Here is a 25,171-nt window from a genome sequence, read left to right as displayed (position 1 = left end):
GCAACTTCACGGCGCTAAGAGGGCGAATGCCACTGACGGCGAAGCAGTGGCGTACATCTAGGTCACGCGTGCGTGAATCCCCTGTGGCACCATCACAAAACGCACGTCCCCGATGATCTGACCCTTTGTTCCTGAAGATGCTCGGAGATCGACAGCGACCAATCAAGCCCCGCAGCGGCAGTCACCCAAAAGCAGCAATGGTAGCCCAAAGTCCGTCAGCCGTGCACGCTCAGCCTCCTTGGCGCAAACGTTGACCAGAGAAACTCGGCGGCCACTGCACTCGTCTTGCAAGTACGGCTCCCCGCGGCCGTTTATGCGCGCGCTTCTTCGATGCGCCACCGTGAGCTTGGCAGCCCTCTTGCCGGAGTGACCCGCCAATCTCTCTTTCCCAGCTCCCCTTACCATGAACTGTTCACCGAACAATATATACGGCGCCTCAAGCTCGGCAGCCGAACCGAACCGCGTCCTGTCCCCTGCTGCGAGCCCACTCACACACACGGCCACACAGATCAACAACGCGACGCGCCGCTGATACGAGTTTGTCCTCCAGATCCTCCTCTCCTGCAAGCAAGATACCGTCGTCAATCATGCAGACGTCCGTGACGGTGGTAGTCATGTCCACAATTGGCCAGGCGACACATGGTGGCCCGCAACAACAATGCAGTGCGCGCCACGGACGGCATCCTGCCCAGCAGGGCGTATACGCCGCCTTTAAATCTACATGCGAATCGGTGGCGTAGCGTACCTGCCAATTCGAACTGCATCGTTCCATGCTTCCGCAGTGACGTCAGGCGCACAGAGCCTGCTGCTCAGACGGCTGCCGCAGCGGTATGTGAGACGCATATCTCACCCCTTCATTTCGGACGTGGCGAAGGCATTCACGTCATGCACAAGTCCCCCACCCCCACCCCTGAGAGGGAGCCTTACTCTCGATGTGGCTCGCTTTGGGGAAAGGCACGACTCGGCCTTCTTCATCTCCACCGCCTGCGCAGCGTCGGCCGTCGGCGGGAGAAACGTTTTTGCTGTCCTCGACATCTGTAGGCTGTCGAGCTCGGCGGCGTCGACGTGCCTCTGCCCCCCTCCCTCGTCCCCCAGGGCGACTGACGCTCATCGCATCGACCGCCACTCAGTCCAGCGACAGACTTGCTCTCGAGGTGCAGCAGTCATTGAAAGGGCAGGGGGCCAGCGCGGCCTCGTCTTTCACCATGAGCTGGAGGCCTTAGCCCAGGCATCTGTTAAGCTTGTCAGCTCGCTGGTGTCCTGACAGAGCCAAGCGACTTCGTTACCAGACACCACGGGGTGCCGGACACCGCAGGGTGTCCTTTCGCCCCCGAGGCAGCGCCGCCACCTCGCTCTTCCCCGGCTGCGGTGACGCCATACGCCGGATCTTACACCTTGGCGGGACGTCACAAAGTCTGGTCCTTTGAGTAGTCCCACACAGCCCCACACTTCTCTCCAGAAACTGCGGTTTGGCCGGGAAGAGGGTGAGGAACGCGCAGAGCCCTGACGTTGAGAAACAATCGACGAGCGCTCATTGCCCACCACAACCAGCGCGTACGTGTGCGCTCTGCTGTGCACCTGCGGCCACGCCACTCCTCTTGACGAGGCTCAGAGGGGGGGCGGAGCGCCATCCTATGCGCCACTCTACACTAGGATGGAAGGGCCAGGAATCGTCGTTGGCACGCGCGCGTGTCAAGACGTGAGCGTACGAGCAAGCAGCAAGGCAATACTCACAAAAGAAAGCACCAGGAAAGCATCGTTCCTCTCTCCCAAGTTAGATCGCCCAACCACATTATAGATCAGCGAAGACTCACCCTATGGAGAGGGGGAGGAAAGGGAAGGCGGGCGGGGGGACACTTCGTACAGCAGCAGCACATAAATCCATACGCCCTCGGGCATGCGCACATACAAAAAGAAAAAAAGGAGGGCCATCGCTTCCCGAGCAATATGGGCTCGTCTGGAGAGGCCTAAGCGAGAGGGAGGGAGAGAGGGAGAGACGCCAAGCGCACGAAGAGACATCCCCATCACCCTTCTCCCCACGAGCGATAAAGAGCGGTTACGCTGAGCACACGAGTACGTGCCCGTGAGAGGAAGGTGGACGTGGGGAGCTGAGAAGACGCGCGCCAGCAGAGAAAACGAACAGAGATTGCAAAGGGGGTGGGGGGAGCTAAAGACGTGGCGCGGGGAGGCATGCAGGGAGAGGGCGTAGGGTAAGCGTGATATGCACGTCGTAGTCCGTCACGTAGCGGCACGCCACGCACCGAAAGAGAGGAGACCGCGCTCTAGGCGGTCAAACGCACGTAGACCGGTCAAGAGAGCAACGACCCCCATCACCCTACACACCCCTTGGCCCCCAGAAGGGAATACCCCCCCCCGCCACACACACACGCCACGATGTCAGGCTGGGGTTGCCATCGCCACACACTAGCAAGAGAAGGCGAAGGAACTACCCGCGAACGCGCCGCCGTCGCACTGAAGAATAGGCTGCAGGGACGGTCGTAAGAGCCCTCAACGAAGAGCAGGAGCTCTGCCAAAAGCCACGACTATTGGGAGCCGCGCCACACACACTCCGGATCACAGTACCGCTTCTCTGCTTTCGCTTCTATGCGCAGCAGGATTGACCCAAGGGTGCCAAAAAGAAAAAGGATTCGCAAGCCCGCGATGTGCAGCTACACGTGCGCACTCACCACGACAACGTGAGTGCCGTTCGCCTGCACGAAAGGGTGCGCTTTTGCCGCGCACACCACCGACGACGGCACGCACAACTGCCGTAAGGTGACCCCCTGGCCGCCTCCGTTCCTCTTCTGCTGCTGCTCCTCCACGTAGTCCAGCAGCTCCGAAATGCACTCAGGCGTTACAGAGCCGCTGAGCTGCAGCTCCTCGAGGGCGCCAAAGGATAGGCTGCGGCGAGACGGCGAGCTGCTCACGCCATGTGCCTCCCCAAGCTGCGACGGCGCCAGCGCATCCTGTTGCCGTGCGAGCGCCAGGAGAGCGTCGACATGGGCGGGAGTGAGCGGGCAGTGCTCAAACCGCAGTCGCCGCACTGTGGCTAGCGGCAGCGGGATAGACTGGCCTACGTCGTGGGGGACGAAGTAGCACCGAGTAAAGTGCAGCGTGGTTAGCTGTGCAGCGCGTGCGGCAACGAGACGCTTCAAGAAATCCAGCACCTGTGATACGGTGGCGATGGTGCCCGCGTAGTCGTTCGTCGTGGGGGATACAAGCAGGTCAAGAAACGGGTTGCTCTGCGAGCGCTGCAGGAGAGTGGCAATACCGGGACGAGCGTCATCGCCATCTTCGCCCATCCTCACTCGTCGCAGATCCAAGTCTGCGCAGTGGAGCGCACACAAAGGCAAGAGGCTGCCATCGCAGTCTTCCAGAAGGATGTCCTCCAACGCCCGTAGAGCCTTTGCAGTTGGGCACGGTAGCAAGGGGCCCAGCACGTGCAGGCTGAGTGGGACCCGGGGTAGAGTAGGGGCGGGTGTCGACCTTTTCGACGCCGAGTCTCTTGCAGCAGGCATCGCCTCCGTGTCGGGTGCAGGACTGGGCGTCGCACTGGCAAGATCGGTTTCCACCTCAACGCGGAAAGGGAGGTATGGCCCGCATGTCGTGAGGGCTGCGGAAATCTGTTCCAGAGTTCGCAGAGGCTGCCGACTTGCTTCCATCTCCTCCAGCGCCAACGCCACCGAGTAAGCCCTGCTCGCGTCCTCGCCCCCCCTTGCGGGCGGGCTCGAGCCGACGTGGCCGTACACGTTGCCGAGCGACTCTGAATGGGCTAACTGCAAGGCATGACCGGCATTGGTTTCGCCCGATAGGTGCGGGCTTAGGGCAGGGCTACGGCAACCAGGTGTGTAGAGATGCGTCTCTGGAACGCGAGTGCATGTGCCGTCGGCCGCCATGCGCATCAGGACACCTCGCTGCATGACGAGGTGCCCTCCCTCACCCCCGCCCCTGCTGCGCGCGTGTCGACTCAAGGACAGTGAAGACAGAGGCGTACTCGATTCAGCGAAAGAGCCCTCTTCGAGAGAGTCTGATCGCGGCACAAGGATGCCTTCTCGTACCAGGCCGGCGTGCTCCCTCGGCGACGTTGATGCTGTAGAGACACCGCCGCTAAAGCCTGCCTCGCTCGAGCGCGAGCGCGGTGGCCTATATAGCCGATGCGAGTGGCCTTGGTCGCCTCCAGCGCTCGGGGTGGCGGCCGGAAATGTATTCCCTCTGTGACGCCGGGATCGCTGTGGGGCAAACGAGTCGCGGAGCGCGTCGCCAGGCTCGTTCACGATGGCGACACTTTCCTCCTCGTCCTCGACACTGAGTCCCACCCTGGAGAACCAAGAGCCGCGCCTGCAGAGGGGCCCACAACAGTCTTGGACGCTGCCACGGCACCACATCCGCAACGCCTGGAATGGACGGAGCAGCGCCGCCGCCACAAAGGAGCTACTAGCGTTGCCGTGCGAAGCCCCTGCATCGCTCCGTGCAGAGAAGGAGAGACTGCTGAAAACTGAGCCCCGAGCATCATTACTCGTACCGTCTGCCAGCGTCGTCGCGTGTGCGCCGTTTCCGCCGTCCTCAGGGAGAACCCACGTTGAGTCGACCCACCTCGACTGCCGCTGCGTGGACAAGGACGGCGATTGCAGCAGCGATGGTGGCAGATTCTCGCGGCTGTTCGAAAGCAGCGGGCGGCAGTCCACATCACCCATATTCATGGAAGTGGAAGGAGGATGGGAGCGGGGAGGGAGAGGAGCTGCGGCGATGCAGCTGCAACGGCCAGGGTGACTACACAGACGGGATGAATATCAATGCCTCTGCTCTCCAGGGGGAGTGAGCGGAGGCGGCGTTACGAGTGACTTACCGCTACAGCAGAGTGAGCAGAAGGGGAGGCGAACAACAAAAGAAGAAGCAGAGAGAGGGAGGAGGGGGGCAGGGGGAGCGTCGGCGCGGTGTGTGACGGTGTGTCTGTAGGCGACGCGTCGGACGCCAATCGTGAGCGTTGTCGGCACAAACGAAGCCGACTTCTCCGTCCACGCCGTCGTGAGTTCGGTGACGGCGCAAAGACTGCAGAAAACTTCGACCCGATGGCGCTGCACCTCAGTCGGCGTTGGTGCCCGTCCAGTGTGCAAGTGCGAGCGCAAGAAGCAAGGAAGCAGGCGGCACAGAGAAACAAAGGGTGATGGGAGGCGGAGTCAACGATAGCGATCGATAGCGGAGGGGGGCGCATGTAGAGCATGCAATGGTGATGTGGGGCAGAACGGGAAGGTGCGATTAGCGGCGCCTCGACGGCCCTTCCCTCGGCCCCCCGCACTACGCCCTATCTCGCCTTTCGCTGCATTATTTTGGTGCGTCCCTGGTACTCTCCATTCATAGTTCTGCTTTTTTTCTTTCGTGTATGTGTGTGGGAGGGGGGCGGTCGTCTCAATGCCTTATTCGAAGGAGAAGCGAGCGCAGGTCAGAGAGCACTAAGGTGGAGACGCCCGCAGGAGCAACGCAGAAAGGCGTGTAGAAAGAGGGGACAGCGGTGGCCGCCGCCACCATGGCATACGCAGAGGCCTTCGGGTAGCGCACCGGAGGATGCAGCAACACCAACGACAAAAACATGCGGCAGCGAGTGGAGGTGGATAAGGGCCCGAGAAAGCCTCCAGCCTCGCGTGAAGCGAGGACGGCTGACTCCTACCGTTCCCGTCAGCGGGGGGAGTGGTGAGGGGAGGGGAAGCTAACGCCCACAGAAGGCGGCAGGAGAGACACGCACATTGATCTGCCATGGAGGAGGCCATCGCTTGCATACGCTGCCAGCACTGCAGACACCTCGTCTAGCATTTCCTCTCCCCCTCTGTCTTCTGCTTCTCTTCCTCACGACGCGCAGCCCAATATGCTTTCCGTCACCTGCGGGCCTCACAGGCCCCGGTGCTTTCGCACCATCTCTTCCAGCACCGCTTCTTGGGTTTCGATGCGTGCATTCAGTGCCGCTAGTTGCTCCTCCAGGGACGGCTGTGCTGGGGCTGACGGCGTTGAAGCCATTGCTGGCGGAAGCGGCACAGAAACGAGGGTTGGAGGGGGTGGAGGAGGCGCCGCAAAGGCTGGCGGCGAAGGCAGCTGAAACGCAACGGTAGTAGCTGGTGGCAGGGGCGGTAGAGTGGATGCGACAGCTTCCATAGCCAGCACTACCTCACCTTCGGCTGTGGTCTCCGCTTCCGCAGCCTTGTTCGCCTGCGCATCTCTCGTCGGCGATTCGTCATTTTCAGCTGGCGGCGCCGCACCGCTCTGGTTCGCAGCATCTAACTCTGGTGTCTGGGCGGGCAGCAACGCTGAAGCTGGTGTTGCCGTAAAGGTTAAAGGCGGAGGCAGGCGCGGAGCTAGTGCGCCTTCGCCTTGCAGCTGAGGGGGCGAGGACGAAAGCACTGCAGCAGGGCCGCTGTCGCTGTCCAAGTGCACAGCTGGGATCGTATGCAGAGGTGTCGACGTTTGCGGGAGTCCAGCCGTGCCTGGCGGCGCCTCCGTCATCGGCGGTACCTCAGGCATGTTACCAGACGACGACGGCGCTTCAGAGACACCGAGGGCATTGGCCTCGGCTGTGTGCACTGCGGCCGAGCCCTCGGTCACCTTTGCTCTCTGCCCCTTCGCACCCTGCTGAATAGGGTCAAACGCAGCGTGCTCTGTGAAGCTTTCCTCGTCCACAAGTGGGCGTGCTGCCGTGTGCATGTCCGCCGCATGATAAACGGTAGCGGGCTTCAGCGCCGGAGCATCACCCGTCCTCGGCGTAAGCACTGTGGCCGCCTTCGGCAGTGGCAGCTGCGTGGCGGTTGCGTCTCCCGCACCGTACACCTCTTCTGGCCATGTCGCATTTACCGCGAAGCCCTCGACACCCTTTTCACCGCTATTGGTCGGTAGCGCGGCACCGCCAGCGCCCTCGATGGACGTCGGAGCCGCGGGCAATGGGTGTGCCGCTGGCGCCTCAGTCGCCCACGACGAGGACTGCGGAGCTACGGTTAGAGTTGGAGTGATGAACAGCGCGGCACTGTCTGCCGCTGACTCTTGCGGCGCCACTGTCGGTTGATCCTTGGCGCTACCCTCCGCCTCCAAAGGGTTGGGCAGCGGCGGTGGCAGCAGTCTACTGTGGGGGGTCGGCTCCAACGGCGGATGCGGGGCTGTTACTGCCGCCTCATCGGCTTTTGTCGGCGACACGTCATCTGCGCCGCTGACTTCCGCGGTCGTTGCTGCCGTGACCCCATCAAAGGCCATCAGCGCGTCGCAAGTGATCACTTCCGTGGCCCCCTGCCCTTCAGCCGCATCGGCCTTCGCCTTGGCCTCGGAGTGCCACGCATCTAGGGTGTCACGCAGCTTGCCTATGGTCATCTCTGCTGCTTCCGATGGACCCGAAGGCACGCGCCCAGGTGACGATGCACGCTCTTGCTGCAAGAGGTCCTCTGGAATGACATCCAGCACATGGCGGAGCGTGGCGGACACAGTAACAAACCGCCCGCTCAGCCGTCGGTAGTAGTGAGCCAAATCATCCTCGCGGCGCTCCATCAGGGCCATGCGATCTAGCGCGCTGCACAGCTGCGTCTCCAATATCTTCGCGGCCTCACGCTCTCGCTGAAGCGCCTTCTCGACGGTATCTATGCGCGCCTTGGCCAGCGCCAGTGCCTCTGACGCCCGCTCCGCCTGCAGCCTGTAGTAGTCGCGTTGACTGACTGCGTCCGCTATGGAGATGCTGCTTCTGTGCGTTGAAGCCGCCGCTGTGCTCTGTTCAGCCGCACGCCGCAGAGCCTGCTCACTCTCCAGCAATCGGTGTGTCGCGGCACACTCAGCGGCCATGGCTTCATTTTCGGTCTTCATCTCCCGTAGCGCGGCGCGGAAATCGACGACCTCAGCCGCCATCACGTCTCTCTCCCGCCCGAGATGTAAGACGAGCTTCTGCAGCCCTTCGACATCCTTCGTGAGAGACTCGATGTTGTGGAGAAGAGTGCTACGCTCTGTCTGGTACACTGACGGTATCCCGCGCATGCGCGCAACGGCATCGTCATCGGGTTCAGTTGCATACGCACTAGCCGCGGCCGCATCAGCGTGATGGATGCGCTGCGTATGCGGAAGGGGCAGCTCAACGCTCGTGAGGCGAGCTGTCGCCAATGCCTCCGCTGCCCTCACGGGCTCGCCATCGTAACCTCCACGAGGGTGGCGATGCGCGCGGGCCATGGTGTCCTGCTGCTGCTTGAGAACGCGCAGCTGCGCCTCTAGACATGTGATCTGCTTTTTGAGATTTTGCACGAGCGACACCTCTACAGCCACGCTACGCGGCGGGTGCAGAAGATGCAGGGCGTGCTGGCTTGATGCAGAGCGGCTGGAGCTGACTCTTGCCGACGTTGCGGTGACGCTCCTCTTCTCTCGTCCAAGGCCTCTTCCATATGGGCCCGCGGACACGTCGCGCGGCGCAGCTTCTTTCTCCAGTGACTGCCGTTTGTGTCTCTGTGAACGCCTCCCGTCAGTGTTAGAGCCACCGTCAGTGGAAGCAGCAGCCACGGCCAGTGACGTTCCGGCGCGTCTGCTCTGCGTCACACCTTCGGAGAGACCCTTACCCGTCACCGCAAGCGCGGGCGGGGCGGAGCTGACGCGTTCACGCATGGCCACTGCGCGCAGGATATCTACGCCAGCGAACGAACCGCGCAGTATCTACCGAGCGGCAAGTCAGCAGAGGTGGACTGCGTCGTGCCTGCCGACAAGGATGAGCGGCAAGCTGTTCACCTCCGTTCCAGCTTCTCTCTATGTGTATGTGTGTGTGTGTGGAGGGGAGGGGTAAAGGAGAGTGCACGTGTAGTGTGTCGCTCCGCGCTTCGCCAATCCGTGTGGATATGTGTGAGAGTGGACTGCGTCTAAGGCAGATTCGCGATGAAAAACGAAACTGAGGCAGGCTGCACCGCACTCCATTCAGCGCTTCCTCCGCAACACGTAATGCTGCCAGCACACCCAGCCGCAGCGTTTTTTTCTCGCTCAGCGGCGTGGTCCACATAGAGGACAAAGCAGCGGCCAGGAAAAAAAAACAGCGATACAAAGTGCAGCGGTATTCCATGTTCCAAAGAGGCAGCTGTCTTCGAGATGGCTGACTGGGCATACATGGCCGCGAGACCAACTTCACGTAGCGTCCTCGCAGTGTACCAAACGGCGCCTTCTCCACGGCGTCCAATCTGCTGCGAGACGTACCTAAACGTGAAGAACGGCTTAAGGCGCCGCTTAAAAATCTCCCCTGCAGAACTTTCCGGCAAACGGTGGCCGCAGATGCCGCGGGCTGCAGAGGCGCACGCGGTGGTGCTCTGGGACCCCCGCTGCGAGTTGCTGTTGGTATTGCGCTTCGGTGTTGAATGTCAATGATAACAGGAGAAAGGAAAGAGGAAAATCAGTCTTGGCAAGTTGACAACGCCGGGGCACGGCGGCAGCACACGTGGCGGCGGCGTCGTGGTGACGCTGGGGCGGGGAGGACGGCGCGCAGGGCAGCCCCCGACCACACCACACGCGCACGCGCGGCGCGCCGGCGCCGGTGGAGAGGTGGGTTGGTCAGCAAAAGACCGTCAGCGCGGTGCGCTGGTGGCACTGCGCACGCATGCGTGCCACTTACCGGTCCAGGATCGTGATCGACACGTCCACGCCAGACTCCAGCGTGAAGCTCGTGATTCGCTTCACCTGCTCCGTCGGCGCGTGAAGATCGATGATGCGCTTGTAGATCTTCAGCTCGAACGTGTCCCACGTGTTCGTACCGTTACCGCAAGGCGTTTTGCGGGTCGTGATCTTCAGCGTGCGCGTCGGCAGACGCACGGGGCCGTGGATCGTCACCTTCTCGTCGCGCGCGCGCGTCAGCAGCTGCGACGTGACAGATTCCACCGCCTTCGCGTTGCGTGATGTGATCGTCAGACGCACCGTCTGGCCCTCCGCGGGCGCTGCCTGGTTCTTCTTCGGGTAGTCCATTTCGAACGTAGTCAAGTGCCAAGGAATCTGCGCGTCGTCAACCGCAGGGCGAGGTAGGAAGGAGGACGTGGCGCGGTTAATAGGTGCGCGTGTGTGGAGGCAGCACGCGATGCACGTCGAGTGCCAGCGCGGAGGTGGCAAAGCAGCAGCAGGTAGAGAGGGGACGAGACAAAGAGACGTGGAGGGCCCACATGCACCGGTGGAGAGGCGAGGGACAGCCGCGAGGGCGACGAGCTGCCGAGGCGCCGACCTCCTTCACCCACGCCATCAAGGAGAGAGCGCGGGAGAGAGCACAGAGCGCCGGCAACCCCATCCCCCCGAACGCAGACGTCAGAGGAGAGACAGCATGAAAGGCAGATGAAAACACCGGCAACGCTGTCTGTAAGGAAGAAAGCGGGCAATGCGCAGCACACACAGACACCGAGAGAGAGGAAGGCGCCGCACATACTCACAGCCATGCAGAGTTAAAGAGAGAGAGACGCGGGCGTTAAAGGCGCGTGGAACGCACATAAAGGAGGTGGAGCGTTTCCGTCATGCATGTGAACGTTCGCCCCGTCGCGCTGGACAGATCATATTTCGGTCGTTCCTCTGTCCACCCCAGAGAGGTCCCGTGCACAGAGGTCTTCCGATGAAGGCGATGTGCGTCTCACAGCGACTTCTCTACGCTTCGATTCTGTGGATGTGAGTGTGTTTGTGAATGGTGAGGTGGGGAGGGGGGGCGATGGAGAAGACCATCAGTGAAAATCGGGTGAGGTACGCGCCGCACGGGCCTTTTGTGAGAACATCCATTCTTCTGGGGCGGTGTGGGCACCGGCAAGGCTCTGCCCACCGCCCCTTCCCTCCTTGCGCTGCAGCGCGGCATGGTATGCGGCCTCCGCCACAGTATCGGCGTGCCCCTTAATCTGTTCAAACGCCTCTAGCACCATCTCTAGCAGCGCCGGGGACAGCTCAAAGTCCTCCTCGTAGAGGCGCACCATTTTGTCCTGAAGGACGCGGCGGCGTTCGTACTGCGTAATGTTTTCAAACCGAGCGAATCTCATGAGCACACTGTGGTACTGCCCCTGATGATAAGCTGCCTCGATCAGCACTCTCATCTTCTCGAATGTTTCCGGCATGTCTCGATCCCGCATCTCGCGGTTCAGTTCAGCAAAGTGCTTCCAGTCGCGCAGTCGCACGCAGGCTCGCAGTGCGGCAAGATAGAGCACCGTAAGGCTCGTATGCCTCTCCGAAAGGCTGGAGGCGTGCATCAGTCGACGCACTTCCGACCACGTGCTGGCAGCTTCGATTCTCGCGGCTAGCGCCTGAGCGTACACCGCGGCTGATACAGGTCGTCGGTCGCGCCGCATGACTTCCAACACCTGAAAGGCTTCCTTCCATCGGCCAGCGTTGGCGCACGCACGCAGCGGTGCCTCGTAGCTCTGTTGGTATAGAGGGAATCCATTGCGCTCTAGGGCTTGAAAGAGTACAAGTGCCATCGACCACCCACGGTCACTCCCGCCACCCGGTTCGATCGCTGGAGATGATGAGATCGTCTTGCAGGCACGCTCCTGAGCTGACACCTCCTCCGACGCGGCCAGCGCGAGGCGCACGCTGCGCTCATCAGGAGGCACCCGCGTCGCCACCATCTGCTCCATCAGTCGCATGACGTGCGTATGCTTCTGGGCTTGGTAGCAGGCACGAATTGCCGCGTCATATGCCTCCGGTGGGATGAGCGCCTGCTCAGCCTCCGCGCCACGGAGGATTGAAAGACACAACTGCCACTGTCGACCTACGCAGGCGAGCTGCGTCGCAGTCTCCAGTAGCAACGGTGTCAGCTCGTTGCTCGGGCGAAACACCTCCGCATCCTTGCGCAGGGCAACGAACTCCTCTAGCGCCACTTGCCATGGAAAGGGGGCGGGTGTGCCGTCGGCAGCCTGCGTCGTGGCTTGCGCGCATGGCTGGCCGTTGTAGCCATCATCGCGGTGGGGCTGCTTCCACCGACGCGCTGTCCTATGCGGTGCCTCCTCCTTCTCCGTATCTGGAAGCGTTCCAGTATGGTGCGACTCCGAGACGGAGCCTTCTTGAGCCCGTGGGACGGGTATTGGAGCCGCGCCGGCCACTGCAGCGCCGCTTTCTTCTCCACTCGCTGGCCGATGGCATAGCGAGGCGCAGAGCGCGGCTCGCAAATACTCACTTGTGAGGTCGTCGTTCACCACTGGGCAGTGCGCCGAATTTTTGCGGTGCTGTGCAACATCTCGGTCACGCAGTACACAAAATTGCCGATGAGCTTCGGCGAAATCGCCGGCGTCTGCGCAGGCAGCCATGAAGGCGACATGAGCCGTCAGAGGGCGAGGACGGCCGATTTGACGGTAAAGATCGACGTACACCCGCTTCGCAGCCTGCAGCTGCCCTCGCTGTCCGCACTGGTACATGGCGCGGCAGAGAGCCGCATCGTTGGGCATAACGCCGTGCCGCACCGCGTCCTCAAGAGCCGCGAGAGAGATCGCCCACTGGCTGGCGTGCTTGCACTGATCAAGAAAACGATTAAGCTTTGCTCGTCTTTCTGCCTCCTGCCGCTCGAGGCCTCGCTCATACATCAGCTTGGACTGTCGCAGCTGTGCAAGAGCGGTCTTCTTGTCCATCTCTCTTGACAGGACGTTTACGAGGGACGGCGACGGCGGTGGCATGCCTGTCGACAGGAGGGAGAAGGCGGGAGCCGGAGGCAGAAAGAGGGGAGGGGAAGGGGAAGAAGGGGGGCCGCGTTATCAGGCGCCAATGGGGGCAAGGAAGTCGCCGGTCACCTTAGGCGGAGGGTGTCAGCGACGCGAGCGGAGGAATCGACCAAGCCTCACGATGAGAATCCAAGCCGCCGCAACCAATTCCGTGAGGTTAGAGAATACTGAATGTATATGTGCGTGTGGGTGTGTCACGTTCTCCCCTAGACCTGTACAAGAGTACGTCTCTCTGCACACAAAACGCCGCCTGCAGCACCCAGCGCCTCCGCCTCTCGTCGTTTAGTGGTTGTGGCGTCTCCAACAATAAAGGCCAGGTGGGGGAGGGGCAGGAGGAGAGATGAGATCGCAGGTGAAACTAACAAGAAGAAAGAGCGCCCGAAAGCGGCACCGTAGCGCCTGATGTGATCTGCAGGGCACAGCGCGGTGTTATACGCGTCTTGGCGGCTGTGCAATGAAGAGGAAAGCGTGAGAGAGAGGAGGGGTGGAAACCAGCGCCCCCACAAGTGCCTCGCAGCAGCACTAGCGCGAAAGGGACGAGTTCATGCCGAGTCGCCTCGGCAGCCTGCCGAAGAGGACTGCATGCCAGTGACAGACTGAAAAACCTCATATGCACGGCGGGCTCACCACCCCTGCAGTGAGCCTAGCCAGATCAAGCCAGCTGTGAGAGCGGCGCGCCACTGCCTCCTTGCAGAAGCATTCGCCTGCAAGAGCTTCTTGACATCCAGTAAGCGACTCAGAGGGGTGTTCGCCTCCGTTGGGTGAGCCGATCTCCCCAGACAAGGCCGTTTGTGCGCCCCTTGTACACACAATGCGAGTGAATGGTGGGCGCAGATGCCGCGGGCTGCAGAGGCGCACGCGGTGGTGCTCTGGGACCCCCGCTGCGAGTTGCTGTTGGTATTGCGCTTCGGTGTTGAATGTCAATGATAACAGGAGAAAGGAAAGAGGAAAATCAGTCTTGGCAAGTTGACAACGCCGGGGCACGGCGGCAGCACACGTGGCGGCGGCGTCGTGGTGACGCTGGGGCGGGGAGGACGGCGCGCAGGGCAGCCCCCGACCACACCACACGCGCACGCGCGGCGCGCCGGCGCCGGTGGAGAGGTGGGTTGGTCAGCAAAAGACCGTCAGCGCGGTGCGCTGGTGGCACTGCGCACGCATGCGTGCCACTTACCGGTTCAGGATCGTGATCGACACGTCCACGCCAGACTCCAGCGTGAAGCTCGTGATTCGCTTCACCTGCTCCGTCGGCGCGTGAAGATCGATGATGCGCTTGTAGATCTTCAGCTCGAACGTGTCCCACGTGTTCGTACCGTTACCGCAAGGCGTTTTGCGGGTCGTGATCTTCAGCGTGCGCGTCGGCAGACGCACGGGGCCGTGGATCGTCACCTTCTCGTCGCGCGCGCGCGTCAGCAGCTGCGACGTGACAGATTCCACCGCCTTCGCGTTGCGTGATGTGATCGTCAGACGCACCGTCTGGCCCTCCGCGGGCGCTGCCTGGTTCTTCTTCGGGTAGTCCATTTCGAACGTAGTCAAGTGCCAAGGAATCTGCGCGTCGTCAACCGCAGGGCGAGGTAGGAAGGAGGACGTGGCGCGGTTAATAGGTGCGCGTGTGTGGAGGCAGCACGCGATGCACGTCGAGTGCCAGCGCGGAGGTGGCAAAGCAGCAGCAGGTAGAGAGGGGACGAGACAAAGAGACGTGGAGGGCCCACATGCACCGGTGGAGAGGCGAGGGACAGCCGCGAGGGCGACGAGCTGCCGAGGCGCCGACCTCCTTCACCCACGCCATCAAGGAGAGAGCGCGGGAGAGAGCACAGAGCGCCGGCAACCCCATCCCCCCGAACGCAGACGTCAGAGGAGAGACAGCATGAAAGGCAGATGAAAACACCGGCAACGCTGTCTGTAAGGAAGAAAGCGGGCAATGCGCAGCACACACAGACACCGAGAGAGAGGAAGGCGCCGCACATACTCACAGCCATGCAGAGTTAAAGAGAGAGAGACGCACCAATACGCAGCCTGTCTGGTCCTTGGCATGCGCGGGAAGGCATGCGCAGTCCCTCGGCACAGCCGCGTGCCTTCTCTGCTTAGAACTGCCTCTTTTGGTCGTCTGCGTGCTCGTGGTGGGTGTGAAGGAGAAAGGGGAAAGCATGTAAGTACGCCGACCACGGATACGGCGGCCAGAGAGGGAGAAAGCGGCAAAGGATTCTGAAGGAACGAGGTTGTAGCATAAAGAATGAGGGGGTGCCTCTGGCGTAGTTCGATCGGAGGGAGACGCCGAGGTCGACGTGCGGGCAAGAGACGAGGGTTGCGGAGCTGCGATTTCTTCAAAGTTCGCTCGTACGAGACGGCGTGTAAATGGCCATGCCGCTCCCCTGCCAGGGGAAGACAAACGTGGTTCTCTTTGGTCCCCACGGTGACGCTGCGCAGGGCACCGCGCTCGATCGTCGGAAAAGAGTCAGGGGCGCGAACATCCTTGATGGAGCTCCGATCTACTAGCTGCCACCTCTTCATCCGTCACTGGTCATCCACGCCTCCCCTTTGCGAGTGCTTGCGCGCATTAGTACGTCCGTCCCGGCAGTTCCGCCCTTTTGTGATGCTCCACCACAGCAGCAAGCCGAAAAAAGGCTCCCTAAATCATTGTTTTCGCTGCCAGGTCACGTGACATCACCGGATGTGGCGAAAGCACGTGCCGCAGGTCAGCCGCTGAGGGGCCGACATTGCCGCCGTTGGCAGAACCTGGAGGGGCCGAGTCGGTTGCAGCAGCAGCGGGCAGATCCTCCGCCCGCCGAACGAACTCGTGGGTGATCTCTGCCTCAGGGACAGCAGCGCCCTCCTTGTAGGAGCTGCCCGTCGCACCGTCTATGTGGTTGCACTCGAGTAAGACGTCGCAGACCCATTTCCATTGCCTGCACCGCAGTGTGGCGCGCGTCAGGTTGTTGCTGTACAACTCCTTCGCCAGCGTCGAAAGGGGCAGTGTATCCCACGGGGTCAGCCCCAGCACGCGCACAATCCGGAGGGCGTGGATGTACATCATCCGCTCCGCTCCTTTGCGGTTGAGGCAGCGACCGAGCGCCACACGACGCCCGTACACCGCGTGGTCAAGCGGCATTTCCATCCAGTGGTTGTTGGCAAAGCGGCGGCTGAGGCCTCGATAATGCTGCGGCCCGGTGTAGTGAAATATATGCTCAGGGTGCTGCGACTTTCCGAGGCGCCCGCCAAAGGCGTACTGCGCGAACTCCTCAAAAATGGTCTGCGGTAAGTCGAACAGGGTGCCTAAGCGCAGACGCATCGCCTCGTCATTTAGCAAGCGCAGGTCAGGCGCCACGTCGAACACATCAGCATCGATCAGCATGACTTGCCACACCTCTTTGTGGGGCGGTATTTTCGTGATGGGGGAGAGCGGCACATCTCGGTACGCGGGAGGGGAGCGCAGCCGTGGATCCGGCGGCGGGGGCGGGGGTCTGAGAGCGGCAGCCGCCTCTGGGCTGGAGGCGCGCTCCAGCTTCTTCTTGTACTGATACGATGCGGGCAGGATGAGACCGAGAGACTCACGCAACTCCATCATACGCTGCCACCGCTGCTGCTCCATGCACGCCGCAGGCACCACGTCCAGCGCGCACAAGACATCGACAGCGTGGAGCGCGCACAAAAGAATGGCCACCTCGGGCGTCGACCCGATGGAGTATCCGCCACGCACGCCGTACCGCTCCGGTAGAGGCAGGTACACGGTCGCGCGATACTGACTACCCTTGGTATAGATGTAACAAAAGATGGCGCTCTCGTACGGGTGTCGCACTGCCACCATGAATGCACGTAGGCATGCGCACACGAGTGATAGCAACTCAGCGTAGGCGGGTACCCCAGTGATGTTGACCTCGACCAGGTGGGTGCGAGAAATGTGGACCACTATGCGGTTAAGATGCAGTAGCTTCTCCACTACGCTGCGTTCGGATCGTCGGGCTCGGAGCTTCCGTATGCTGCGGAACCACTCCTTCAGCGGCTTCGGCAGGCTCGCCGTTTTCACGTCAATGGTGGCGGGATCGATGGGCTCGACAGCCATGAGGCGCCCCCAGCGCAAGCACGCGTCGTAGTACATTGCCTGTTCTCGAGGAGTTTCGTACACGTGAATGCCAAACCACTGCAGAAGAAGTTCGGCGTGCATTGCGCACAGGTCACGCGCCGCCGTTAGCGTCGTTGCCTTCCCCACGGCGGGCACCGGGATGCCAGGAATATCGAGCCACATGGTGTACCATGTTTTCAGCACCACGCTCACCTTGACGGGTTGCTGCTGCCACACGTTCGTGTCTTCCTCCGCGGATCGTGTCCTGACGCTGGCGTCGAAGTCGTGCCCTGTCAAACGCTTTAGATACCTACTTACTCGGCCCACCGCGCCTGGATCGCACAGGCAGCGACTGCCAGGTGTCTCCGCCTCGAACCACCAGCACTCATAGTCGACCTCGACCAGGTCAAAAGTGCCGCCCTCTGTCTCATCTAACATTGCGTACGCCGACTTGCTGGATGCCGCCAGCACCCTCGGCACACACGCGAGGGCCTGCGGCGCGGCCACCGCGCGGACGCCGCGATCCTCTCGGCAACTGAGACTCCTCTCGGTGCCGGTCACGGCAGCAGCCGCGCCCGTACCCCGGTCAGGCACCACCTCCGGCTGCAGAATTTGTACCTCCTCCGCAGAGATGACGACGTTGTCTATTTCGTCCGGGTCTTCGTCATCTTCGTCCCCCAGTGCGCGAGTGTGCGCAAAAATGGTGGACTGCAGAGAAGCAAGCTCCTCAAGGGTTGCACGAATGAACCACTCGGCGCCATACCTGGGCTCGACGGCCTGCCAGCGGCGCACAGAACGACTTAGAAGGCCGTTCTTCGAGCGTGAGCGTTGGCCTCGGGTAGACGTGCTAAGGGTGCTGCTCGCCCCGCCATTTCGGTCTCGACTTGTTTCTAGGGAGGTGTGCACCCGCTGAAACGACTGCGACTTCCCGGCGACTCGAACGGCTTCAGCAAAAGTGGCAGAGGGAAGAAATACACCAAGCGGCAGCTGCACCGATGACAGCTCCAGCGGCACGGCCGTGATCTCAGGGGCTGTGCGACCTTCTGCAGCAGCCTGTAGCACACGCTGATGCTGGCGCTTCTCCGACGTAAAGAGGGGGATGTTAAGTGCGTCGAGGCAGCGCTCCGCGTGCATGCACGCTGCGACAACGGCCAGTTTCGCCTCCATCGCGAGACCAATAACCGTGATAGATTGACGCGAGATCTTCGATTCCACGAGGACATCCACGGGGAGGCCAAAGGAAGAGATCCACATGTTTTCAGGCACTACGGGCCCTATTAGGGCCGCGTACTTGGCTCTCTCTGGGCCACTGAGCAGTCGAGGAGGGGTCTCGACACCCCTGCCTCCGCCGCTGCTCCTGTCACTGCGGCCAGCAGCTGTGAAAGTGCATGCGGCAGACGGTGCCGCGACTCGCTGGAAGTAGTTTTTGACCCGTGACTGCGAGAACGTATCGACTTGAGTCAGGCGCACCAGTTCGCCACGGCAGCTCGCAGAGGCATGCGAGTCTGGCATTGGAGTAGAGGAGATGTGAGCCTTGGTGGTCGCGCTGTAGCGCACCGCAGAGTGTCCGATAAAACCATCGCACTGCACATGACGTCGCGCGCACGAAATGGTGCCAGGCATGGGCACCTCTGCGAGATGCACAGTGTGTAATCGTTTCCATCTCCGACGCCGCAGAAGCGGCATGTGCGCCAACGCCAGACGGCCGCATGAGGACCACCAAGGCGGCTGCGTCCGCATCACTGTTGGCCTTCTCTCTCTTCTCCTGTTTGTGTTCCCACTTCGTTTTTTCTTCTTTTCTGTGCTCTTAATGGGTGCTTGTGATGCCCGAGTTTGGTGGGAGGGCGTGCACCTGCCGTGGCAGCCATAGGCCAAGCCCTACTCCTTCTAGTGTGTCTGTGTCTGTGTGTGTGTGTGTGCTGTTAGGGGGTAGAAGGTAAGAAGTGGGTTCACCGTAGCACCGGAGAGGAGAGAAGGGACTGGTAGAGCATGCGCCAAAAGCATGACGGAAAAGGGCCATCGAGATCGTGAAAAAAAAAACGATCCGCTGTCCCTGCCCAGAACGGCCCACATGCCACAAACCTAATGAACACATGCACAGGCATACGCAGATGTGCACCACAGAAAAAGAGGGGCCCGTCATTCGCGGAAGCAATATCCAGCGCCAATGCCTGTGGAGGAGCGCCTACGCACATCGTGCGATCAATGGACGGAGCCAGCATGAGCTCTGGATTGAATTGATGTGCAAGACCGCCACACGCCCAAACGAAAAAGGAAGCTGAGGTGGAGGGAGAGGAGACACTGAGAAGAGTGCAAGCCTACAGCACCGACTCTATTTTAGATGTGATCGGCTGCTTGCTGTCACAGAGAGGAGGAGACGACGAACGAAGAAGAAGGGAAAAAAGCAGAGCTCATCACGTCTTCACGTATGCGTGTCCAATAGCTACTTGGGGAAGGGGGAGGGAGGGAGGGGCTGCACCCAGCGTGTGCCCTCTCTGTCAGAGATGCCCGCCATGACGTGCGTAATTCATGTCGAGTACGTCATGCGAGTCAAAAAAACGCGTCAAAGTGGAGAATCAAAAGCAGCAGATGCCGCCACCCTCTCCTCTCCTCCCCCCTCCTCTCCCCTCTCTTGCGGTGTACATATTAAGGGCAAAGCGAAAACGAAAGCAAAAAAGGGAGGCAACGAGGGGAGGGGTAAGGGAGAGCTGCGCTGGCGCCTCCAACCACTGTTCGAGAGAGTGCCCCCACGGACAAGGCGCAGCAGCAGTACCTGAAGAGGGTAAGAAGAAGAGGAGCGGCAGACGAACCGTGAAGGGGTTACGGAAGAGCGCTGCAGCCGTTCACAAGAGGGGAGGGGGAGGGCACGCGCCTGCACTTGTGCCTCTTACACCCAGTCCTCGTCGACCGCAAAGCCGAAGTCACGACCTTTGCAGCACGTGTACGGTGCCACAAGCGACCACATGTACATGAAAACGGCCGCCCAGAGCGTCGATAGGCGCACCCAGAAGGCGAGGTTGATGCTCGTTGACAAGCCGCTATCACCGGCGCCGCTGACGTGCCAGGAGCTGCCTAGCATCGCCAGGTACATTGAGCCGAAGATCATGATGGTGTAGAAGAACATGTAGTGAGACAGGTGGCCGCTCTCCTCTGGATCTGCTACCTCGCCGCTGTCGTCCTGGCCAATTTGGAGGGCCGCACCACTGCTGCCCGCCGCCACCACGCTATAGAGCAGCGTGAAGCACGTGAAGACCATTGTGGCGATAGTCTGCATAATCGAGTACGCTGTGCTGCTCTGGCGCGTGGCCATGCGGTTGCAGTGCTCGTTGTCTGTCGTGCGCAGAGTAAAGAAGAGGATGCAGCTGGTGTAGAGGAAGACAATACTGCTCGGCACGATGGAGCCATGTGGGACGTAAATGGACAGAATGAAGTACACGAACGCGCCCGCGGCAACGCTCGTGATGGTGCACGCGTTGTAATTGCAGTCTGAGTGCGGGACGTATATCACAAAAGAGGCGACGATAGCGGCCACAGCGATGGTGATGCTGCCGATGGCCACAACGAGGAGGTACCACATCCACTTTGAGTTGCGGTCAGCGCGATCACTCCAATCGTCGCTCCACTGGTACGAGAAGTCGACGAGGAAGAGGACGTTCATCAAGAGGTACAAGCCGGAGCAGACAAGGCAGACGTAGGCGTACGCGGAGAAAAAGCCGTTGGGGACGAAGAGTGTCACAATGAAGAGAAGCACCAGCAGCACTGTCTTGACTGTGAAGAAGTTGCTCTGGAGCTCCACGCGGTCCCTGCTGCGGATGCAGCACATCAGATCTGATACGGTGAGCCAGTGGATGCCGAAGAAGACGACGAGGGCGAAGCTGACGCGGTAGATGAGCATTTCTGCCCCGCACGCCGCCTGAATCACGCCGCCTCGGCTGGCCTTGGCGCACCCCTTCTCCAGCATTGGAATCTTCCCGAACACAGAGCTCATCAGCCCCCGCACCATCATCGACAGCAGAAGTGCGACGAAGAGGTACATGGCGTACTTCAGCCGCAGAATCACGCCAGGCGACACGTCGCTGTCGTCATCGGCGCGGCGAACCTGCCGGCGGCTCAGCAGCCCACCTTCGGAGTCGCTCATTGTCGTGCACGTGTCACCAATCACCACAGATATGAGAAGTTCAAGAGAAAGCGAGAAGGAAACAGAAATGCAAAGAGGGGTGGCGGGTGGTCGGCCCGAATATGCCCTTCCGCCTGACGATCTCAGCTGAGAGGTTTGTGACGTGTCCGCTTCGCGGGTCGATGGAGACAATCTGAGGCGCGAGAGAAGAAAGCGATGCTGATGATGACGATGCAAGACCGGAGCGAGCTGAAAGGAAAGGCAGCAGCAGCAGCACGACAGGCGGGCCAACGCACCTCACCCGGTTGCGGAAAGGAGAAGAGAGAAAAGAGGGAGGAGAACGCGAAAGAAGAGTCATTCGTGAACGCCGACAAGCCCACACAGAGGGCCACCGCCGCCGCACTGCTGCTCTATGCCCAGTGCACCGCACCTGCCAACGCAAGAGGCATCACCACAACGTCTTCGCGCGGTTCGGTATTCATAAAGTCTGCCAGGACGCACATGACGCTCTCATCCGTCACACACCGCGCCAACAAGCTCCCTGCGGTACCTTACGCGACTTCCAAGCCCCGCTGGAGCATAAGAAATCTTGGTGCACAGATCCTGATGATGAAGAGGAGGGGATGGCTACAACTGCAGTCGATAGAAGCGCGATCACTCGTCGCTGTGCATGCGATTGCCACGCTTCTGTCGCGAAACAGAATGCAATGCTCCCCCCCTCCGAAGAAAGACACAAGGAACGTGATGTGAGTGGCTGGCGCTTGAACAGCCCTCCTCCACATTTGGGGAGTAAATCTCGCCGCGGCTTCGCTGCGCTCGCGGGCCTCATTTCTCCTGTAAGCAGACTTCTGGCCAGGACCAGCCCTCGTCCCCCGTAGTCGTGCTTGTCCATCGTGTGGAGTGTACTCCGTTCCGCGTTCTCTTCGCTGAGTGCGACGTTTGCGTGCTGCGGAGAAGAACGGCCCCGCCACAGCTGTCTGTCACAACCCCCGCAGCCGCTCCTTCCTGGTGGACGCGCCGGTAGCCGCTGTCCTTGCCGTGGTAAGGGAACGCTGGCCGGGGAACAAACTCCCCATCAGGGGTGCTGGGGCCCCGTTGCGGGCGAACGTGAGGGGGAAGGGGGGACCATGCCGCCCCCATCCACCCGCCCCGTTGCGAGAATCGTGGGCGGCGATCCGCGCGCCTGCTCGCATAACGGGGAGTACGTGCTGCGCAGAAAAGGCACCGCCAGGTTGTCGGCAGCGCGCCGCGTCACCCCCGTGTCGTACCGCCGTCGTCGGCGAAATTGCGTGATAGCTCATCCGCGGGGTTCACCTGGCCGGCGATGTAAAAGAACACCACCTGCACGCGCTCGGTAAAGTAGAGGGCCGTCGTGTACGCGTACAGGCGGTTCAGGCAGTACCCTCTGCCGATGCCGCCGAAGCCGTTGTGCTTCCGCTGCGCCCGCACGATCGCAAAGTGGTCCGTGACCACCGCCATGCGCATGATCGGGCCCCTTCTCGCGACCAGCCCGTGCGCCATCAGGTACTGCAGGCACAGCATCGCCGCCCGTGGATCTGTGTGCGCCGAGTGCTTGGCGGTGAAGTATTTGTCGTTCGGCAGCGGGTCCGGCACCCGCGTGCGTGGCGGGCCTTCGCCGACGCGACCTTTCGGGTGCAGGTCCGTGACCCACCTCTGCTGCAGGGCGTCGGTGGTGCCGTTCGCGTACCGCACCACCGCTCCCCACCCGTCGGCCGACGCGTCCGTGAAGCAGATGGCGTCGTACGTGCCATCCTCGTAGCTGGCCGCGGTCCTGTCCGCGATCGTCCACCACTCGTTCTCGACCAGGCGTCCGCCGACCGATCGGAGGCACGCGAGGACGTTCGACCCCACATAGGGCACCTCGTCGTCCCAATCCCAGCCGCGGTCCACGAGCCGAAACATGGCTCGGTACGCCTGCTGCAAGGGGAACGCCTCCACCGGGTTCAGGCGCGTCGTGTGCATGGCGTACATGACCAGCGACGCCAGGGACGCGAAAGACCGGCATGAGAAGCGCGTCGCTCGGAGCGCCAGTTTCAACTTGGCCACCGTCTTGAGCGCGTTGCGTACCACCCGCTCGCTCCCGTTCGAATGGAAGTCCTCTCCCAGGAACGTGTTGTCGGCCCGTGCCAAGGATAGCAGCTCCTCGTCCGACATGGCCGCCACGGTCTCCCGATCCGGGGAGGTGAGGAGGTTCGCCGTCCGGATGCGGGCTAGGATGCGCCGCACCGCGGATAGAAACGCACGCTCCTGCCCCTCGCGCGCCGCGATGAGCATGTTGTCCATCATGGTGAAGACCGTCACTGGTGTGTCGATGTCCACGATCGTCCATGTCACCGCCTGCCCCACCGCTACGCTCCATCGTGCGCCGGTGGGCAGCGTGCAGCACCGGTAGAGGACATGGTCGCGTGCGCGGAACAGAAACTTGTTCCGCATCTCCTCCGGCAAGGGGATGGCGTCGTAGAACGTCACAAAGTCGAGCTGGAACATGTACCGCGCGTAGCGGAGCTCCTGGCGCCGCCACAGGCGGGTCGGATGCTCCACCTTCGGCAGCTCCCGCTTCGAGACCAGGGCGTTGAGGTGCGGCTCGGTGATCAGCCGTCGTCGGCCTTTCATCTCTGGGACAGAGAACGTGTTCACCCCGCACATGCCCTCCGGCAGGGGCCGGCGCGAGGCTGGGTGGCGAGGTTGCCAGTCGCAACGCTCGAACTTCCCCATCTCCACCGCTCTCAGAACGTCCGCGAGCGGCAGGGACGCCGTCTTCACCGTGCGTGAAGTGCGCAGGCCCACGAACCGCCTCGGGTTCATGTATTGGATGGCCTGCTCCAGGAACCGCTTCGTGCGGCTGTGCGCCGTGGGCATTTCCCGCACGGCCGCCAGGTCCAGCGGCGTGGTGCGCTTCAGGTGCAGGGGCCACTGCCGCGCGTCGGGCAGCGTCGCCACCGGTGGCAGCCCCTGCATGCGGCGCGTCTCCGCATACAGCTCCGCGTCCGACACCCCCAGGCTCTTCGCCGTCGGTGCCTCCCATCCTAGCTGGTCAATCCTAGGAGGACTTGCGCGGCGCTTTCCTGCGCGGCAACGGCCTCCTTCGTTGGCTGGAGGCCATAGCCCAGGTACCGCTTGAGCGTGTCCGCTCGCGTGTGGCCGGTGATCCGCATGAGGTCCGCCTCGGATACGCCGTTCGCTGCCAGGTAACGGGCGGCGCCCTTCCGGATGGATGGGAGGGCCGCCGCAGGGTTCACGCGGCGCAGCGCTGCTCGCACCTGATCGCGGAGGCTCGTCACGTCCGCAAACAGGCGCTGCGTTGGGCCTCGGCTCCTCACCAGCTTCAGCAGCAGGGCCGCGTCCTCTCGCTGCAATCGCGTCCCTATCGCATAGGGCCCGCGGAACCTCGCACCCTTTCCATAGCGGATCGTGATACTCACTGAGGCCGTCGGCGAGCTCTCCGAGAGTGCGGAGATGTGCACGTCCCTTGTCAGGAGTGTCCCCAGGTCGCCCGCTCGTGCGGCGCAGTGCCACGCCAGCTTCAGGAAGAGCGCGGCGCGCGGGTGGGTGCGGCAGAGCTCCCTGTAGGCCCTCTGCATCTCCTCCACCCGCAGCGGGGCGGGTGGGTGCGTCTCCGACTCCCTCTCGAAGCGCCTCGCCGCGGTGGCCGCCGCCCGGAACTCCGGTGAGGTCGATAAATCGTATCCGTCCGCCTGGTTTGTGTACAGGGGGAGGTTCAGCAGCGCGCCCTTGACGGACGCCAGACATTTCGTCATGATGTGTCGCTTCCGTCCTCACGTCATCGCCGCTGCCGTGCCGTCCCTCTTTCCCACCGAGAGATGCGCGGCGGCAAGCGCGTCCTTTTTAGCACTTCTGTCGGTGACCAGGAAAGTGTCGACGGGGGCTGCTTGCCCGCCCCCTCAAAACTTCACTGGCGTCATCGTTGGTGTAGCCATTTTTCGTGAGTCAGCGGCCTCCTTCTGTGTCCTGGTCGCCTGAGAAAAACGTTCTTCCCGCGAAGAGGTGCTGGGGTAATGGTGTCGAGGAGGTTGGCACGACTTCACCACCGCACGGAGCCCTCTTTGATTGCTCGGTGGTACACATGAATGAAATGGCGAAGAGAGGAGCTCCACTGCGCTGCATTGGTGCTCGTCGCACTTGGGCTTCACCACGGCGCCGCCCTTCTTTCGCGGGCACGTAATCCGTCGAGCTCCTGTGCGCGTGCCATCTCCTAGGTTCAGCTACTTCGACACGTTTCGCGAAGCATTCTACGCTCGCGAGCTGGAGCTTCATCCGCCCAGTCAGCGGGGCAGCCAAAGGCCTCACACTTCCGCGCAG

At 61.8% G+C, this 25,171-nt stretch overlaps 6 protein-coding genes across 6 annotated transcripts; all 6 read right to left on the bottom strand.

Annotated features, from left to right (window-relative positions):
- Positions 1 to 2,669: 2,669 nt before the first annotated feature.
- LSCM1_03124 (uncharacterized protein) lies at positions 2,670 to 4,694 on the bottom strand (the record flags this gene model as incomplete). Its single annotated transcript, XM_067320676.1, has 1 exon — positions 2,670 to 4,694. The coding sequence occupies one exon, from the start codon at positions 4,692 to 4,694 to the stop codon at positions 2,670 to 2,672; it is 2,025 nt and encodes a 674-aa protein (XP_067177286.1).
- Positions 4,695 to 5,883: 1,189 nt separating this feature from the next.
- On the bottom strand, positions 5,884 to 8,610 carry LSCM1_03123 (uncharacterized protein; the record flags this gene model as incomplete). The annotated part of the gene is made up of 1 exon (XM_067320675.1): positions 5,884 to 8,610. One exon carries the CDS (start codon positions 8,608 to 8,610, stop codon positions 5,884 to 5,886), a length of 2,727 nt encoding a protein of 908 aa, XP_067177285.1.
- Positions 8,611 to 10,679: 2,069 nt separating this feature from the next.
- Positions 10,680 to 12,566, bottom strand: LSCM1_03122 (uncharacterized protein; the record flags this gene model as incomplete). Its single annotated transcript, XM_067320674.1, has 1 exon — positions 10,680 to 12,566. The coding sequence occupies one exon, from the start codon at positions 12,564 to 12,566 to the stop codon at positions 10,680 to 10,682; it is 1,887 nt and encodes a 628-aa protein (XP_067177284.1).
- Positions 12,567 to 15,282: 2,716 nt separating this feature from the next.
- Positions 15,283 to 18,453, bottom strand: LSCM1_03121 (uncharacterized protein; the record flags this gene model as incomplete). The annotated part of the gene is made up of 1 exon (XM_067320673.1): positions 15,283 to 18,453. One exon carries the CDS (start codon positions 18,451 to 18,453, stop codon positions 15,283 to 15,285), a length of 3,171 nt encoding a protein of 1,056 aa, XP_067177283.1.
- A 1,147-nt stretch (positions 18,454 to 19,600) lies between these two features.
- LSCM1_03120 (uncharacterized protein) lies at positions 19,601 to 20,851 on the bottom strand (the record flags this gene model as incomplete). Its single annotated transcript, XM_067320672.1, has 1 exon — positions 19,601 to 20,851. The coding sequence occupies one exon, from the start codon at positions 20,849 to 20,851 to the stop codon at positions 19,601 to 19,603; it is 1,251 nt and encodes a 416-aa protein (XP_067177282.1).
- Positions 20,852 to 22,081: 1,230 nt separating this feature from the next.
- Positions 22,082 to 24,601, bottom strand: LSCM1_03119 (uncharacterized protein; the record flags this gene model as incomplete). Its single annotated transcript, XM_067320671.1, has 1 exon — positions 22,082 to 24,601. One exon carries the CDS (start codon positions 24,599 to 24,601, stop codon positions 22,082 to 22,084), a length of 2,520 nt encoding a protein of 839 aa, XP_067177281.1.
- Between the last annotated feature and the right edge of the window lie 570 nt (positions 24,602 to 25,171).

Source organism: Leishmania martiniquensis, chromosome 28, assembly GCF_017916325.1.
Source record: "Leishmania martiniquensis isolate LSCM1 chromosome 28, whole genome shotgun sequence".
In the NCBI taxonomy this organism is placed as follows: Eukaryota; Euglenozoa; class Kinetoplastea; order Trypanosomatida; family Trypanosomatidae; genus Leishmania; species Leishmania martiniquensis.
This window is presented reverse-complemented; position numbering and strand designations above follow the sequence as displayed.